At 40.3% G+C, this 19,248-nt stretch overlaps 2 protein-coding genes across 2 annotated transcripts; one reads left to right on the top strand and one right to left on the bottom strand.

The window, feature by feature from the left end:
* The first annotated feature begins 319 nt into the window (after window positions 1-319).
* On the top strand, window positions 320-3,009 carry LOC127629759 (gap junction delta-2 protein). Its single transcript, XM_052106985.1, has 2 exons — window positions 320-417; window positions 1,475-3,009. Exon 2 carries the CDS (start codon window positions 1,483-1,485, stop codon window positions 2,560-2,562), a length of 1,080 nt encoding a protein of 359 aa, XP_051962945.1. The 5' UTR covers window positions 320-417; window positions 1,475-1,482; the 3' UTR covers window positions 2,563-3,009.
* Window positions 3,010-4,259: 1,250 nt separating this feature from the next.
* zgc:171927 (uncharacterized protein LOC100124616 homolog) lies at window positions 4,260-6,521 on the bottom strand. Its single transcript, XM_052106986.1, has 6 exons — window positions 6,421-6,521; window positions 6,061-6,133; window positions 5,673-5,768; window positions 5,034-5,129; window positions 4,819-4,950; window positions 4,260-4,688 (listed from the first exon to the last, which is right to left on the bottom strand). Exons 1-6 carry the CDS (start codon window positions 6,432-6,434, stop codon window positions 4,467-4,469), a joined length of 633 nt encoding a protein of 210 aa, XP_051962946.1. The 5' UTR covers window positions 6,435-6,521; the 3' UTR covers window positions 4,260-4,466.
* Window positions 6,522-19,248: the final 12,727 nt, after the last annotated feature.

The following is a 19,248-nucleotide window of genomic DNA, read 5'->3' as shown; positions in this document are numbered from 1 at the left end:
TTAGATGTTAGATGTGAGTCTGTGATATAAAGCATACTAGTTTAAACATTTTAATGTGCAGAAAATAATTTCATCAGCTTTCACACTTTTAGAGCAGGCATAGAAAACATTTCTCGTGAATTAGCATTGTTTCCCCATTCCAGCAAGTTCTTTTGAACAATTTGTTTTGACTGTTCATGGACATTCATAGAAGTTGCATCCCATTGTATTTTTGGATCTTTGTGACATTGTATATTGGGTCTCTTTATCTGAATACAGTACAATGAGGGTTTTGGATGGATGCCTATGGTCAGCCCATTTGCCCCCTTTTCACTCACAAGTCCATTACCAGTGACAAACAGTGCTATTTTCAAATGTAGCAATGCAAATTGCATGTTTGTGCTTTTTGTCAAATTTGTATCAACAAGAGATCCAGAGGTGAGTGTTTATTTTTTATGCCTATTTTTCTGTTGTCATTTTAAACAATAGCTTAAAGGACTATTCCGGGTTTAATACAAAATGAGCTTAATCGACAGCATTTGTGGCATAATGCAGATTACCACAAAAAATCATTTCTAATCATCCCTCATTTTCTTTAAAAAAGCAACAATTGAGGATACTTACAATGGAAATGAATGGGGCCAATATTGGAGGATTTAAAGACAGAAATGTGAAGCTTATAATCGTATAAATTCACTGACATTAACTCTTCTGTTAAAACTTTATTATTTTAGCTGTAAATGTATTTAAATAATCATTTACTGGGCATACAAGGTTTATGGCATTACGTCATCATGGCAACAACATTTTAAAATTGTATATAACTTTACACAGAAAGGTTAGCAAGGAATTTTATTACACTAAAATCTTGTTAACACACATTTTGTTTATGTCCTGTAGCTATACTTTTGTACACAAAAAAAAAAACAGTGTGTATTTTTATGTTTATGGATTGGCTCCATTGATTTCCATTGTAAGTACCTCACTGTAACCAAAATTATTTCTTTAAGAAAAGGAGGGATGAGTCTAAATACATTTTTTGTGGTATCGAAATTATTCCACAAATGCTGTTGATTGAGCTTAATTTGAATTAAAGCTGGAACATTCCTTTAATGGATTCTATTACACTGACATGATTAGAAAACCTTGTGACATCAATTAGTGAACCATTTTCTGTTGTATTGGTAAATATTTAATTGATCTACCAAATTAAATAATGAGAATAATTGTAGAATGCACTTATCATCTAGTTCCAGCATGCACTGTAGATTGACCATGAAAGATACATTTCAACGTTATTTGTAGATAAATTATATTGATAACATCTACATTTCAATTCAAAGTAATTGAAATATTGGCATCTGAACACACAAAACAAATGGACACTGCCTAAACTGTGGCTTATGTAACTCTCAACGAGAAATCTAACAAGTTTTAGATTATAGCAACATAGCATCAAAGCCTTTGCCTTGCACAGTTCCTTTGTCTTCTCCAGATTAAAAAATGGGGGACTGGTCAATATTGGGCCGCTTTCTAGCAGAGGTGCAGAATCATTCGACAGTAATTGGAAAGATCTGGCTCACAGTGCTCCTGATTTTTCGTATACTGCTGGTGACACTGGTGGGAGATGCTGTGTACAGCGATGAGCAATCCAAGTTCACCTGCAATACCCTGCAGCCAGGCTGCAACAATGTCTGCTATGACACTTTTGCCCCAGTCTCACACCTGCGCTTCTGGGTCTTCCAGATTGTGCTGGTCTCAACACCATCCATCTTCTACATCATATATGTCCTCCACAAAATCACCAAAGATGACACGTTGGAGACAGAGAGGGTTCAGGCAGTAGCCAAGCACCCAGTAGGAAACTATCCTGGGCAGCTGGAAGGAGAGGGTGCCAAACCAGCATATGTGCCCCAGGGTGTGGGGTGCTGTGGCCAGGATGAGGGGAGTGTGCAGCAAAGCTTACTGCAGGAAGACTTTGGTGAAGTCAGCAAAGACCCAACCACACTCTCAAGTCAGGTTCTGCTGATCTATATTGTTCACGTGCTGATCCGTTCAGTCTTGGAGATCACCTTTCTTGTCGGTCAGTACTATCTGTTTGGATTTGAGGTGCCTCATTTGTTCCGCTGTGAAACCTACCCCTGCCCGACACAGACAGATTGTTTTGTATCACGAGCCACAGAAAAGACTATCTTCCTTAATTTTATGTTTAGCACCAGCCTGGGCTGTTTTCTATTGAACATTGTGGAGCTTCATTACCTTGGCTGGATCTATATTTTCCGGATGCTATGCGCTGCCTGCTTCCTGTGCTGTAGGCCTGAGAGGGAACTGTACCCTAAACATAATCTTTTGCTGCAAAGGTTTAGACACTCAATGCAGGGCAGGCTAGTCCTGCAGTCCCCCACAACAGCACTGTCTCAGGAGAAGACAGAGACATCTTTGCTTTCAAATGCCCCAGCCATCTCCTTTGAGACCGACTCCTCTCTGGAGTGCACTTCAAAGTGGAACCCAGAGGCGAGGGAATGCATGAGGATGAAATTGGCCAACATGGCTAGATTTGGTGGCAAAAAGTCCTGGTTGTAATGAGTAATAATGGTTTTTAATTTTTGTTTTAACTAAATTTAGTGGGGTTTATGCTTAAAACAAGAAAAAACTATTCACCACATGGGTAAGAAAAATAAACTTGTTTTTCCCCTTTGCATCAACCTTTGTTCTTACTACATTAGCAATTATTTTTTTTTTATTAGTATTAATGAAAATAAATTTTGTTAGATTTATCTGAAAACAAGATGAAATATCTTGTCATTTTGCTACGTAAATGTATCTTGAGAATGTTTACATACAGTATTTAACTGGAAAACAAGACTTAGTATGAAAATGAGCACACTGCAAAAACAACAACAAAAAATTTTTTTTCTTAATCAGTATTTTGGTCTTTTTTAATTAATCTATTATATATATGTTTTTTTACAATAAACATCCTTAAAAAAAGATACATTTTCATGAGAAGCAAAAATCATGAAAGGTATGTTTTCATATATCTTGAATCAAGCTATTAAATTTATTTTTGTTTTAAGCATACTGATTTCTAAGTCACTGATTTGTGTTAGATTTATGCTTAAAAAAAAATAATAATAATAATAAAAACTTAGGCAATAGGGTAAGTAAAATAAAATTCATTCAAATTGTATTCTGTGAAAACAAGACTTAATATCTAAAATGTTTAGATATGATCTTAGATGTTTTGATTTGACTTAAAAACAAGACAAAAATACTGATGATATTTGCTGTGTTAACACTTCTTCATTTTGGTCACTTTTATCCAAAGTGACGAGGTAAAGTACAAGTATCCAGTCAAATGAGAGTTCACGTGAACAGGGTTGTGTAATTGCTTTTTATGCTTGACCTAAAAAGAATAAAATTTCACCCATTTTTAATTAATCCTTAAGATAAGCACCTTTCAAAATTCTTGACATGTCTACCATAAAAATGAATATTATATATTCAGCTAAATGTCATAATATGATTATTGAATTATAAATGTATCATATCTCCTCAATTGTGCAATTACTTGAATGTCATTTTACACATTAGATATGTTAGAATGTAATTTTACTGATTAGGTATGTAGAATAATAATGTTTTATCTTTCTTATTTTTTATTTATTTTTGGCTCTGAGCCACAAATGATGTAGACTACATGAGGAAAGGAAATTTAGAAGTGTAATAATTAAAGAAGGGAGTACAACACACAAAAACTCCACAATGCTTTATCTGTGCATATAATACTGAACACATGGTTGATTTGAGTGAATTTTTGCCTTGTATACAGTGCGATATCTACTATATAGGCACTACATACTGTATTGGGAGTGCATAATTGCTTGAACTTCCTTTTCGGAAGGGCACTTTTTTGCACATAATAATGGATACCATACCTAAATGACACTGTATGCAATCAGAAGGCATATTCAGTAGTATGTCAGATTTTAACTTTAGATTCCAATGTATTTGTATATTTTTGAGAAATTGCAATAGTTAAGTAAATCTATTTTAAGATGAACTTCTCTTAGTTCTCATATTTTTGTTTGTTTGGAAAATTAGGGATTAAGTATCAGAGACATAGGAAAATACCAAATGGAGGAAAGGGCATTTACAAATGAGGTTTTAGTCTGAACTTGTTTGTAATATAGGAACAATGTAAGTATTTCCAAATGTTGTTTATCCAAGCATTTCTCACATCAAGTTCCTGTACTTTACATATAGGAGTATGTGGTGGATATACAATTCCAATATATTTGATTCTGTAGCATGTACCATCTTCGTTTGCTCATTAGGATGTGTCACACAAACATATTTCACAACTTAAGAAAACATACAATGAATGGCTTAATTTTAATTTGATGGAATAAGAATAAGAGGGGAATAAAAGAAAAACCATAAACAAAAATATTAATTTTCACATTGCCCTGAAATTATATTCGGCACTAACAGCAAGAGCTGACCTCTTCAGCTACTGATTTCTGTCCTCCAGGCCATAGGGGGGCACTGTTTATTTTGGATCCCATTTTAACAGTTTCATTCTGAACACTGTCTGTCCCAAACCTCTTTTGGATTTCAGAGGCCATTGTTAAAAATGCCTTTTCTACGTTGTTTGCATTCTTGGCACTTGTCTCCAGGAATGGGATTTTGAGTTTCTCAGCAAATTCCTGAAACCAATGCATGGAAATGATGTTTTATTTATTTTTTTACATATAGGTATATTCTGGTTTAGATTTTGTATGTCAACCCCACAGGACAGACTATACAAAAAGTTTGTTAGTAAGCAGAGGGGATTACCTTTGCTGTTGTGAAGTCCACCAACTTTTTAGAGGCAAGGTCTATTTTGTTCCCAACTAGCAACTTGGAGACATTTTCACATGCATAGCGATCAATCTCTTCTAACCATTGCTTCACATTATTGAAAGACTCCTGTCAAAAGCCAAGAAAGCAGATGTTTTTAACTTGATTAAACATCATTGTCAATACACAAAATACTTCAAATTTAGGATTACCTGCTCTGTGACGTCATAGACTATTATGATCCCATGGGCTCCACGATAATAGCTGGATGTTATTGTCCTAAATCGCTCCTGTCCTGCTGTGTCCCACTGCAGGACAGAGAAACAAATGCATGGAAGATGTTGAGAAAATTCTGAATATGTAATATGCACTAAAACATTTTTTTTATATTGTATTGCAGTTAAAATAAAACACACATATACATATATATATATATATATATATATAGAAAAATGCTTGTCAATATTATTTATCTTGTTGGGTGTTTAGGTATTTTTACTGGAAAACAAGACTTTTTTTTTTTTTTGGTGCAGATTGAGGATTAGTATCTTGCAGTACAGAAAAACAGAGATCATCCACAGTCACTTCTATGCCCTTGAGCCAGGCACTTAAGGCCTATCCGCTCCAGTGGGACCAACCCTAATTGATCTGTTAGTTATTTTGGGTACAGGTTAAGTGGAAAATTATCAATTAATGTGATTGTACAATAACTGGATTTTACAGCTCGATTTTAAATATTCTGTTCCACATACATTTTTTTTAGTAAAAAAAAAACCAAAACAACAACACACAGATATAGCTAGATAGTCTCAAAATATAACGTTAAGTACATTTCTTTAACGTTTACTCACAATTTGCAGTTTGACAGTCTTGCCTTCCATTTCAATAGTTCTGATTTTGAAGTCTACACCAATAGTGCTGATGTAGCTCTCTGTATAAGTGTCATCCTGTTGGAATAATTGTGTGTTGTCAACAGAAGTGTCAACACAAAAGGACTTATTTATGACTGCAATTCCCTTACTCATTTAGTTAATTTACCAACTATATCTTTAATAGTAGAGGGCACTTGTAGCATAACAGAGTTGCAAATTCATTTGTGACACCATTTACAAAGAGAAGAACTATTGTGCCTTGTATATCCCCAGCAACTGGTATAGGCCTACTAAATCTAGGCATAATTTATGTGATACATAAGCAGTAGTCCTCAGTTACATAAAAAGAGAATAATATTTGGCTTACAGCAAAGCGTAGGAGTAAACATGACTTTCCCACTCCAGAGTCACCAATGAGCAGCAACTTGAAAAGGTAGTCACTGAGGAAAGCCAAGATATGAATGTCATTCTTTAAAAGTACATGGCATATTATTTCTACAGGGTTTCATGTCCAGGGTGAGCTGCAGTGTTTACTTATTAATTGTGGTTAAAAAGACAATACTGATGCTCTTAATTAGTTCAGAATTATTGGCACACATTAAAGCAGTCTTCTTTTAGCTACAGGACAGGTCGCCTACTTACAAGGCACACTATCGGTTAGCAACACAATATATTTTAAACAACAAGAAACTACCAGATTAATAAGGTAAACAAGCAATCTACTTACTACTCAGGATTCATTATTAGCGGTTTCAATGCGCCTTACAAAATTGCTTCGGCAGTTATCTTTGTTTTCAGCTGCGTTCTGTTCTTGAAAATGCAAATGGCAACAACCATAGCAATAGTGAACCCAGATACAGCATCATTTATTCAAGCCTCCGATCAGGTTACAAAGTGGCCATTACTTGTTTTTTAAAGTTACAGGTGTCGAAATCAAAAGGCATGACACGTAGAAAAAAGCATGATATATTGATGTATACCATTCTGAAGACATGAAATTGCAGCATAATTACCGACCAGCATCATTCCTTATGCAATTAATGACTAAACTATAGACCTCAAGTTGTTTTATGCATCAACTTTAAATCCCATCAATGTCAATCAAATGTCAAACATTGAACAATTTAGTCATAGAGAAAATAAACTTCACATTGACAGTTGAGAAAAATGCGTGAGCCCAATACCACCAACAGCTTTCGAAAAGCATGTAATAACATCTGCAGACACTAGAGGTCGCTAAATAATATTGTAAGTTCCACTCAGAATATTGCCAAGTTTGATCATTCAATTCCAAACATTAAATTCCAAAATCCCTACATTACCGGTAGGGATTTTGGTTATATAATGTATTAACTATCAATTCGCAAGCCACAGTCAATTTATGCAAAATCATACTTCTAAATTAAGTAAAATATTTAAATAACATCTGCGATTATTGTAATGTTATTGCATTTATACATTTAACAGGTGCATTTATCCAATGTAATTTTGTAAGAGATTATTAATAAATGAGGAAAAACACAAGCAATTAATAAGGTGACATATTAGCCGTGCTGTAATACACAGGGTGGGGGTGTCGCTGTCCTTTTCTGCATATCGCTGCCCCACCTCCGTGAAGTTGGCACCCCATATAATTAAATAATCACCAAAACAATTTCATTCGTTTGTGCTGATTTGTGCCGCAAACATGACCGTTTGTGCTGGTTTGGTGTTTGAGATATTAAGCATTCTATTTTGGGCTTTGTGACGTCACTCTCCTCTCCATCTCGCTCAAATCGATACAGCTGTTGGTCGTTTGTGCTCGTTGTGCCGGTTTGTGCCGTTAAAACAAACTTTGTAGCTATTTTCCTTCCTTAGACGTAGCAAAAAATGTTTTCGGGAGTGGTGACGTCATTCTCCACCTCTTTTCTAAATCGCTCCTAACCGGTGTCATTCGTTTGTGCTCGATTTGTGCCGGTTTCTGCCGTTAAAATTAACACTTTATCTATTTCCATTCCTTTTAAATAACAAATATGATTCGGGGCTGTGACGTCACTTTCCACCCCATGTCGTCCAAATCGCTCCAAACTGGTGTCATTCTTTTGTGCTCGAACTGACACCCGGATTGAGGTGAGTAACTGCGCCACCACCAGGACCTACTAAGTAGTGGGAATTCGGAATTCCAAATTGGGAAGAAAAGGAGATTAAAAAAAAAAAAAAACAATATAGGGGGAAATCTAAATCTCACCAGAACTTTGAATTTATGTTGTTTTCCAAAATTGAGCGTAATTTTTTCATTTAGCTGTATTGCCTTATTGCTTCTGCTGTTTTTGTTTTGGGTTAACCATGGGAATGGCTGATGAAATGTGGCATGCACACATTCAGATTCAGCCAATATTTCACATCTTGGACACCCATAAAACGTTTATTGCCACCTGCTGACCAGGTAAATGCAAGGCAGCACAAGGTGCCAAATGTTTAATATAAACTGAAGTAACAGTTTTAGACCATGCAGTGAATTAACATGTTAAGACTGCCAACTAAAATAGGTGTTTCAACCATAAACTGAAATAACATATTTAAATATTAATTTCAAATAACGTTAACACTGAAAGTTGAAATTACATGTTTAAAATGTAATTTGAGAAAACATGAACATAAAATGAAATGAAATGATTTTGTTTTGACTGTTCATTTAAAAAACACCATTACCATGATACAACATTAATAAAACAAAACATGTTTTGACTGTGAATAGAAATAGCACTGTCAGACCATTTATTTTAAAAACAAACAAACATTTTTATTGTACTTACTGTGTTTTGTCAACAAATACATTTCCGTTTTTGCAACCTTCAAAACTCGACCATTACAGAAAGTCTTCTAAATCTCAAAATAACAAAACTTTAAATACTTACAAATCTCTCCTTTCTTAATTTTGGACAAAAACACATAAATTAGCTCTTACTTTCAACATTTACCCTCCCCGTTGAGTCTTATGTAAAGCATGCTGAGGGAAAATATCTACTGGAAAATACCGCATATTTACAGTTCGCTACCATTTATATTATTAAATATTATTACCTTGATATTTCAGCCTTTTGGAAAAACAAAAGTCTGTTTTTCATATGCTTTTTTACATCTGCATTGTTAAACACCGTAGTAACAACAGAAGGCCACATTATGATTTAAACTTCATCAAGAGTGTTCCTTCCAGGAGCAATAATTAATATGTAGAGACAGTGCATAGTGTTACCCACACAAACAAAAAACACCATTAGGGTAACACACTTCGACACGTGACACTAAAATAATGCAATAAACAACTCCATAAGCTATATAATAAAATGTAACTAGTCACGCAGGGACTTCTGGGAACACTCAATTATAGTCTTATTAACTAAATAAAGTGATTTTACAGGAGCATTTTAAAATTATTTACATTTTTTACAGTTTAGGAAATCACCCACTCAGTTTTAGTAATGTAAAATACAAAGTTTTTCCCTACACAAATGGATTAAGTAAACTGTAAAATTTCCCCTGTTACTTAGGAAATATTGCTGAATAATAATTTTTTTTTTACTTATAAAGTTATGTTTTGTACTTTATTTGCCACTACATTTGCAACACAAGCTATTACGTTTATGCAGTATTCATAATAAGGACACAAAAATTGTAGGTGTCAAAATTATTCTAGAGTTTATTAAACTCCAAAGTAAAATACATTTTTGCTGCTCATTCAGTTTACTTCAAACAAACAAAATTTCACCTACTGTAGAAATTTAGTATAAAAGTTTACTATGTTGGGATTTCTATAACTGTAAAAAATTTCTGTAATTTAATAGAAAAAGAATGCAAAAATGCTACTGAAAAAAGTTAATTGGTTAACAGGTTGTAACCTTAACATTTACAGTAAAACATTATAATATACAATAAATGTATATTTACATGTAATACATGTAATTTTACAGTAAAATATTGTATTTTGTTTAATAATAATAAAAAAGTAACAAATAATAATAATTATAAATAATAATTAATGTTAAATATTTATATTATGCCTTACAAGAGATTACATGTACTTTTACATTAAACGTTTGTTAACATCATGGTGAAAAACAATAATTGGGAATTCCCAGAATTCCCTGCATGAGCCATCACATTTCAGAATCAGAATGAGCTTTATTGCCAGGTATGCTTACACATCAAGGATTTTGTCTTGGTAACAGGAGCTTCCAGTGCACAACAATACAATACAGCAACAAGACAGAGATAATAATAATAAAAAAATAAAAATATAATAAAATAAAAATATAATTAAATAAAATTGAATAGAAATAAAGTATATATAGAATACACAACTCTCTCTCTCTCTCTCTCTCTCTCTCTCTCTCTCTCTCTCTCTCTCTCTCTCTCTCTCTCTCTATATATATATATATATATATATATATATATATATATATATATATTATATGTATATACACACACACACACATACACATGCACACGCACACATAAATACATCCCATCCAATGTCCTTGGGTAAGCACGACTTGATTATCAGGTTCCTTAGATGTGCCCGGAGGTTGAACCCTCCCCGGCCAGGCCTGTTCCCCTCCTGGGATCTCTCAGTGGTCCTCTTGGGCCTCCAGAGACCCCCCTTCAAGCCAGTAGAGTCAGTCGAGCTCAAGGCCCTCTCTATGATGATTGCCCTCCTGATCGCGCTCGCTTCCATCGAGAGGGTTGGGGACCTGCAAGCGTTCTCTGTCAGCGACACCTGCCTGGAGTTTGGTCCAGCAGACACTCATGTCGACCTAAGACCGCAACAGGGCTAAATGCCCAAGGTTCTTACGACTCCTTTCAGAGACCAGGTAGTGAACCTGCACGTGCTGCCCCAGCAGGAGGCAGATCCAGCCCTTTCATTGCTGTGTCCACACGCAGAGCTTTAGACGCTCTAAGCAGCTCTTTGTCTGCTTTGGTGGACAGCAGAAAGGGAACGCTGTCTCCAAACAGCCGCTTTCCCACTAGGTTGTTGACGCCATATCATTGGCCTATCACACCCAGGCCATGCCTGCCCCCTTGCGGGTTCGAGCATACTCGACGAGAAGTGTGGCATCCTCGTGGGCACTGGCTAACGGCACCTCCCTAGCAGACATATGCAGAGCAGCGGGTTGGGCAACACCCAATACCTTTACGAGATTTTACAATCTCAGGGTTGAGTCCGTTTCATCCCGTGTTCTCTCAAGTCCGAGCCGGTAGAACTCGGTAACGTGGAAACAACTGACCAGGTGTACCGCTTGCATCTAGCACCTTTCCCCTCCACTGAGGCAATCATGTTCGCTCTTATCCCAGGAGACCCCATTAACTTGGCTCCCTGGATGACTCCTCCCTTGCCCTCTGGTCCACGAATTCAGTGGAGGAATTCCCCGACCAGACCCACTACGGGCACTGAAACTACTCTGTACTGGAACAGGTGCTCCACAGGATGGGCCCCTGTGTGGATTAATCCCCCTGTGTGTATTTTCCGCTGTACGGTCCCCTTACGAGTGAACCCGTGTCTCCCTTAGGCAGTCCCCGCTGCCCCCTGGTCGCCGTGTTGTAGCAACTCCTCCCACTCAGCAGGTTGGATCTACCACCGTGCCATTTTCCACATGTGGCCTGATGTGATGTATTTCAGCACTCTTTACCTCCCCTAGCCTGGGCAGGTGTTGTCTCTGTGGGGTCTTTTCCCCCCTGAAAGAATAGGAATTGGAAAAGAATGCCTTCACCAATTGTTGTGATAGCATTAAGATGGCCCCAACCACTTTAACTCTATGCGAGAAACATAGAGAGAGAAAAGGCGGCTGGCGAGGTGAGATATGTTCTGTGCTACATTTTATGCAATTAAGTTAATGTTTATTACATCATTTTAGTGTCACGTGTGTTACCGGGATCGTGTTTTATGTTTGAGTGAGTAACATTGTGCACGCTCTATACATGTTAATTAATTTAATTATTGTTCCTGGACAGGTCACTCATGTGGACTTTTGTAGTTAAATGGGGAGATTTGTCCTGTTATGCTGAGATTTAGAATGAGAATTTCTGTAATGCTGGAGTTTTGGGGGTTACCACTGTGGTGAAGAGTCAAGCTTGAGCTTAAAAGGCCCTGGAAATAAAGGTTTCTTAGTCTAAGTCTCAGAGTTTAAAAAAACAAGGTGGAGTTAACCTACTTTAACTCTTATGGTTAAAAAACTGAAATGAAAACATCTAGGTTACGGATGTAACCTCTGTTCCCTGATGGAGGGAACGAGATGTTGTGTCGAAGAAGCGACACTAGGGGTCTCTCTTGAGCGCCGAATATGACTCTGATCTATGAAAAAAGGCCAATGGGAATTAGGCAGACAGTATTTGCATACCCCGCCCTGGACATACGGGTATAAAAGCGGGCAAATACGTTCATTCAGGAATTTCCTGAGGAGCCGGAATGGTCCGGCCACTACAGTGGCTCGGCTCAGTGACATGACCGGGAGGACACAACGTCTCATTCCCTCCATCAGGGAACGGAGGTTACATATGTAACCTAGACGTTCCTCGTCTGTCGCTCACTTCGACGTTGTGTCAAAGAAGCGACACTAGGAGTCCAATTCAAATCACGCCACGCGCTGAGCCATGTATGTGTACTGCTGACAAAAGAGCGGGTAGGTATATTTACGTACAAAGACGACCAGTTGTGTCAGACTGCATGGACCCTTCCCCAATGCCCCATAAAAGACATCGGAACCCTTTTGGTTACCCTAAGCAGGGGAACAAGGCAACACTTGCCAATCTGGGAACGGGGCGAGCCTAGCCGGGCCCATGTTTCTCACATGGAGCCAAAGTGCCTGGGGCCCTTACACGCATCGTGGGAAGGGGGTCTTACCCAGTTTCCTATTCTTTCAGGGGGAAAAGACCCTGCGGAGACCACACCTGCCCAGGAATGGGGAGGTAAGTGGCGAGATACATCACATGGGCCCCTCAGGTCACTTGTGGAAAAAATGGCACGGTGGTAGATCCAGCCTCAAGGAGGGGGGAGTTGCTACAGCACGGCGACCGGAGGGCAGCTTGAACTGCCTAAGGGAGACGCGGGTCCACTCGCAAGGGGACGTACCACGGAATATACACACAGGAGGAGTCCACGCAGGAGTCCGGACCTGTGGAGCACCTATTCCAGTACAGGTAGATTAAGTACCCGTAGTGGATTGGGTCAGCGAATTCTTCCCCATTGCAGACCCATAGGGCTAGGGAGGAATCGTCCAGGGATGCGAATATATGGAATGTCCTGGGAGAAAAAGCGCACAGTTTTACCTCGACCGAGGGAAAGGGCGCTAGGTGCAAGCGATCCACCCGGTCAGTTCATCAGCGTGTTACGGAGTTCTACCGGCTCGGACCTGAGAAGACACGGGACGATACTGACTCAACCCTGAGATTGTAAAATCTTGCAAAAGTATTAGGTGTTGCCCAACCCGCTGCTCTACATATGTCTGCCAGGGAGGTGCCCATGGCCAGTGCCCACGAGGACGCAACACTCCTTGTTGAGTGTGCTCGGACCCGCAAGGGGGGTGGCACGGCCTGGGTGTGGTAGGCCAATGAAATGGCATCCACCACCCAGTGGGAGAGCCTCTGTTTGGAGACAGCATTCCCTTTCTGCTGTCCACCAAAGCAGACAAAGAGCTGCTCAGAACGTCTGAAGCTCTGTGTGCGGTCTAAGTAGGTACGCAAAGCACATACTGGACACAGCAACGAAGGGGCTGGGTCTGCCTCCTCCCGGGGCAGTGCTTGCAGGTTCACCACTTGGTCTCTGAATGGTGTGGTAGGAACCTTGGGCACATAGCCCGGTCGCAGTCTTAGGATTACATGAGGATTGCAGATTTTAACCTGGATTTGAATTTGGTGGGCTGGTTATTGGATTTTTTAACAGATAGATCTCAGCGGGTGAGGGCAAACAGCACCCTATCTGAAGTCACTTTTACATCTACTGGTTCCCCCCAAGGATGCTGTCTGTCTCCTCTCCTGTACATCCTGTATACAAACCAGTGTCGCAGTTTGTACCAAGATAGATACATACTTAAGTTTGCTTATGATTCTGTTATTGTCAGCTTGCTATCAGGGAATGAGCGGGACCATGGGCCAGTCCTTAGTGACTTTGTAGAGTGGTGTGATAGTTCACCTTTACAGCTGAATGTATCTAAAACGAAGGATATGATCATTGACTTTCATGAGGTCACCACCTTCCCCTACAGTCACGGTTATTAAGGGCATGGATATTGAGCCCGTGGAGACATACAAATATCTTGGAGTCATTCTAGATAACAAACTGTGTTTTGAACCGTTGGTTGATGCTGTCTCAAAGAAATTCCAACAAAGAATGTACTTTCTTAGGAAAATGAATACTTTTAATGTTTCGATCAGACATGATGATTCTGTTTTATCGTGCTTTTATTGAATCGGTTTTATCTTTCTGCATATCTGCTTGGTTTGGAAGCCTCTCCTGACAAATAAAAACAGACTTGGTAGTCTGGTCAAAGTGGCGAGCAAGATTTCCAGGGGAAGTCAGGCTCAACCAGGGGAGTTATACATAAAACAGGTACAGAGGAAAGTTAGAGCTATAGCTCATTCACAGGATCATCCCCTTAGAACAGAGTTTGAGCTTTTGCCCTCTGAGCGGCGTTATCGAGTTCCTAGATGCAGAACAAAGAGGATGCACATATCTTTCATTTCGGCAGCTGTGAGGCACCTTAATGGCAATTAGCACTTCATATTAACTTGCACAAGTTGCATTTTTGCACTTGACGGTGTCCTGTATTTTACTTATTTATTTATTATACATTATGTATATTGGGCGCTAATGTGAATTCCTTCTTTGCTGGTTGGTTTGTTGGTGAGTGTTGTTGTATGTTATGTGTTTTATGTTGAGCATTGCTGCAAATTAAATTTCCCCTTGTGGGACAATAAAGGTACTTTGAACTTTGAACTTTGAATGAGTGTCTGCCGGACCGAACTCCAGGCGTCGCTAACAGAGAACACTTGCAGGTCCTCGACCCTCTTGATGGAGGCAAGCGCTATCAGCAGAGCAGTTTTTAGAGAGGGGGCCCTGAGTCCAACTGATTCTAGCGGCTCGAAGGGGGGTCTCTGAAGGCCCGTGAGGACCACTGGGAGATCCCAGGAGGGGAACAGGCTTGGCCAGAAGGGATTTAACCTCCGGGCGCCTCTTAGGAACCTGTTGATTAAGTCGTGCTTACCCAAAGACTTGCCGTCTACTGCGTCGTGGTGGGCCGCGATAGCAGCGAAATACACCTTCAAGGTGGATGGGGACAACCTCCCCTCCAACCTCTCCTGCAGGAATAGGAGCACTGCACCTCTGTGGGTCTTCAGGCCGGGAAGAACACCAATTCACGAACAAGTGCCACTTCAGGGCGTAAAGTTGAGGGGGCTCTGGCTTGGCTGATTGTGTCTACGACGGCAGGTGGTAGACCAGCTAGATCTACCGCGTTCCGTCCAGGGGCCAGACATGGAGGTTCCAGAGGTCTGGATGCCGGTGCCAGAGCGTGCCCCGTCCCTGAGAAAGAAGGTCCTTCCTCAGGGGAATTTGCCAGGGAGGGGCTGTTGCGAGGAGTACAAGGTCCAAGAACCAGGCCTGGGTGGGCCAGTAAGGAGCCACTAGGGTGAATTGCTCCTTGTCCTCCCTGACCTTGCACAGCACCTGTGCAAGAAGGCTCACTGGGGAAAATGCGTACTTGCGCAGCCCGAGGGCCAGCTGTGTGCCAGCGCGTCTGCCACGAGGGGAGCCTCTGTTCGGGCATACCAGAGCGGGCAATGGGAGGTCTCTTGGGAGGCAAACAGGTGTACCGGGGCTTTGCCGAATTGTTCCCAAATCAGCTGAACCGACTGGGGTTGAAGCCTCCACTTGACCAGGTCAACGTTGTCGTGACAGCACGTCCGCCATTGCATTGAGGTTGACGGGGATGTGAGTGGTGCGCAGCGACTTGAGTCGCGGCTTGCTCCAAAGGAGGAGACGACGGGCGAGTCTCGACATATGGCGGGAGCATACGCCACCTTGGCGATATATGTATGCTACCGCGGTGGTGCTGTCTGACCTAAGGTGGCGAGGCAGTCCAGCACTGACTGTGCATGCTCATTGGTGAGACGTGCTAACATTGAGACTGAGTCTAACTCCATGCCGAAAAAAGAGATACTCTGAACCTGAGTATGCTCTTTTCTCGGTTGACCTGAAGCCCCAAGCGGCTGAGGTGCCTGAGCACCTGGTCTCTGTGAGTGCATAGTAACTCTCGGGAGTGAGCCAGTATGAGCCAGTCGTCGAAGTAATTGAGTATGCGGATGCCGGCTTCTCGGAGCGGGGCAAGAGCTGCCTCTGCGACTTTCGTGAAGACGCGAGGGGACAGAGCCAAAGGGGAGGACTTTTTACTGATTCGCCTGGCCGTCGAATGCGAACCGTAGGAAGGGTCACTGTCGAGGCAGAATTGAGACGTGGATGTACGCGTCCTTCAGGTCTACCGCTGCGATTCAATCTAGATGCCGGACGCAAGTTAGGATGTGTTTTTGCGTGAGCATTTTGAACAGGAGTTTGTACAAGGCCTGGTTGAAAACTCGGAGTGTGCGGCGGCGCTGTAGGATTTGGCTGTCAGTGATGTTGTCGTACAGGCCTTGGAGGGGAGTACAGGGCGACCCCGCCAGGTGGTATTGTTTTCGGGGCATAGGTGAAGCGCAACAGCCCTATCCACCTGAGGAATCGCTGTGTACCCGTGGGTAGCGAGAGTGGATGAGCGAATGGCTTTGTGGAGAGGGGTGCTCTCCATGCAGACTTCAGCACATCATGCACCTCCAGGAAAAACGGGACCGGGGAGTGGCGGCTGTGACTGTCCAGTCCACCCCCACGCTGGCGGTGGCCCGGGCAAGAATATCAGACATCTGCGCGTCGGCCTCAGCCTGGGCATGCAGGCCCGCTGTTGCCTCGAGCTGCTGTTGCCTCGAGCACGGACAGGAGTCAACGAGCGTGCCGGGGGGGCGGGTGGTCCGAGGGGGCGTACCCGGCGGAGCTGCACCCGCTGCCGTCCCCAGATCGCCTCCTTCGCCAGCCGCACCGTCCTCAATCCCGTGGGAAGAACTGTTGAAAGCAAGTTGTGACCGCAACGTTGCCATGGTCATGCACTCGCAGTGAGAACATGAACCATCCATAAATGCTGCCTTGGTGTGATCGCAACATAGAAATACGCAGGGGTGGAAGGGCATCTTTACAAAGACGTGTCCTGAAAAGAACGTTCAACGCCAGCTGCGTATTTGCTCTTTTAGAGGAAATTACTCTTTCAGAGAAAATCACTCTTTTATAACTCTTTTAAGTTTCTTGCACTGTCGAAGCGCTCAGTGGCAAACTGCACTGCCGTGCAGAGAAGGAGAAAGCTGCTGTAATGCGCCGTCGAATCCAACAGGCAAGCATCAGAGGAAAACAGGAACAGCTGTGTGACTCGCAGCTGAATGCAACACGATCATCGGCTCCGAAGAAGATTTCTTAATGAACTCGACGTATTAGCCCACTTTTATATCCGTATGTCCAGGGCGGGGTATGCAAATACTGTCTGCCCAATTCCCATTGGCCATTTTTCATAGATCAGAGGCATATTCGGCACTCAAGAGAGACCCTAGTGTCGCTTCTTCGACACAACGTCGAAGTGAGCGACAGACGGGGAACCGAAAAACCAATTTTCCGGTAGGGAACACGTGTTCATATATGAATGACATTTTATGAAACTGGTTAACCAGTGGCTTCATAAAGGGTCATTTCAAATTGTGTTTCCAAATGTAGGTGATTTAAAAATTTCATAGGACATCTCATCATGTCTAATTCACCGCTAACACATAAAATATGATTGTTTTCTCATTTTCTCAAGATTAGTTTCTTTATTAAACATCACATTTTTATCTCAATAAAATAAAGTACACACAGGCTTTGTGTATTTTTATAACTTTGCAATAATTTTTATAACAAGCATATTTATGTAAAGTAAAGAAATAATTAATATAATAGAACAAAGAACCTGTTTTTGGACACAGAATTACTTTCTCACTAACCCCATTTAAAATGTTTAAAGAATAATAACAATAATATCTATAGGATTATTTAATCATGGTTGTTATTATTCATGATGTCATTCTCTGTCCTTTATTAACTTTTACTATAAAAATGATATTTTAGGACCTGCTTCAATATTATTGAGTTGAGATCTGGTGGCATAAGGTTTATTCATGAATTCTTCTCAAACCATTTAGTGACCATACTGTGTCCTGTAGATTAGATCCTTGCATTGCACTGTAAAATGCAGATGATTAGTGCATCAAGGTTCTAAACTATGGCATGATCAAATTAAAAATTGGCCAATGATGTTGCAGGACAGTTGAATTGAACTTTAAAAGGCATTGTTTTTGGAGCAGTAGGCTAAAAACAACCAGCAGTTAATTAAAGCATTTAAAGGTTATGCCTTTCCTAACAAAGGAACGATGCTTAATGTGAAACAAACTCCACTGGCTTTGTTTTACATATTGGCAAATCTAGTGTTTAATTTTATCTCTTTTGCTCTCAAGCATGATTCTAAGTTGTATATAAAATACCATTTTAAAAAGTAGAACAAGAAAGGTGTGTTTTATTCTTTGAAAATGTAAGTCATTTCATGCAACCTTATTGCACAAGCAGTACTTAAAATAGCAGGGCTGTAAATAGATGTTTTTTTTTTTTATGTTAGCCCTTTTCTTTTTATCTTAACTTTATTCCTTTACTATAATGATCTATTTTAAAGGCTTAGAATACACATCAAACAAATATAAATGTCATTTGTACAGATAATATTGAGCAATATTTGCCATGCAGTGTTTTATGATGCACCTGCAAAATGATCCTGTTAGGCAGTGACATGTCACAGCAGACTTCGCTCTTATTGGTCGACAAAAATTTGTGTCATCAATATAGCTCATCTTACTGTATTGCCTGGAGACCTGTTAGATGTTAGTCTTGCATGTCAACCTTTTGTATACTGTAGCAACTGTGATGTTTTGGCACCCCTTGTTGTTCATTAGTTTAATTAATGTAAGTCGTTTACTGACTTCTCTCTTGGGAATCTCATAAGTTTTTCAAAACAAAATAATAAGTCTTTTAGGAATATGCATGAAGATTTTCATTAGGTTTCATGAGTAACTCTAGGAGCATGGGGTATTTTCATATTACCAAAATGTTTTTGTTATATTTGAGATGGTAATGTGAATGGTTTGTAATGTCTATTGTGAAAGCAGTCATTTGGCATTTAAAAGTGCATTATGGGTTGTAAGCCACATAGACCCAATGCTGCCATATTCAAAAAGACAAGAGAATTTAAGTATTAAACAATTTCAGTTGTTTTTCTGGTGTCCATTTGACTGAAGACCTCTCACGGTATAACATTAACTGGGGTAGAACATGTCTTTTGAAATGTTATAAGCCAGATGTGGCCCAAGTTTCTTTTGTATTGTCAATTATTGCCATCTATTGTCTCTGCAATATTTATAACAAATAATC

The sequence above is a fragment of the Xyrauchen texanus genome, chromosome 36, assembly GCF_025860055.1.
Source record: "Xyrauchen texanus isolate HMW12.3.18 chromosome 36, RBS_HiC_50CHRs, whole genome shotgun sequence".
Taxonomy (NCBI): domain Eukaryota; kingdom Metazoa; phylum Chordata; class Actinopteri; order Cypriniformes; family Catostomidae; genus Xyrauchen; species Xyrauchen texanus.
The sequence above is the reverse complement of the archived record's forward strand: the minus strand, read 5'-3'. Positions and strand labels throughout refer to the sequence as shown.

What these genes read in the sequence shown, in the direction of transcription:
- LOC127629759 (XM_052106985.1), top strand. Translation starts at nt 1,483, where the DNA reads ATGGGGGACTGGTCAATATTGGGCCGCTTTCTAGCAGAGGTGCAGAAT.
- zgc:171927 (XM_052106986.1), bottom strand. An exon ending in AGACTGTCAAACTGCAAATT is followed by an intron (nt 5,130 to 5,672) that starts GTGAGTAAACGT and finishes TCTGTCCTGCAG; the next exon opens with TGGGACACAGCAGGACAGGA. An exon ending in TCTATGACGTCACAGAGCAG is followed by an intron (nt 4,951 to 5,033) that starts GTAATCCTAAAT and finishes GGCTTTTGACAG; the next exon opens with GAGTCTTTCAATAATGTGAA.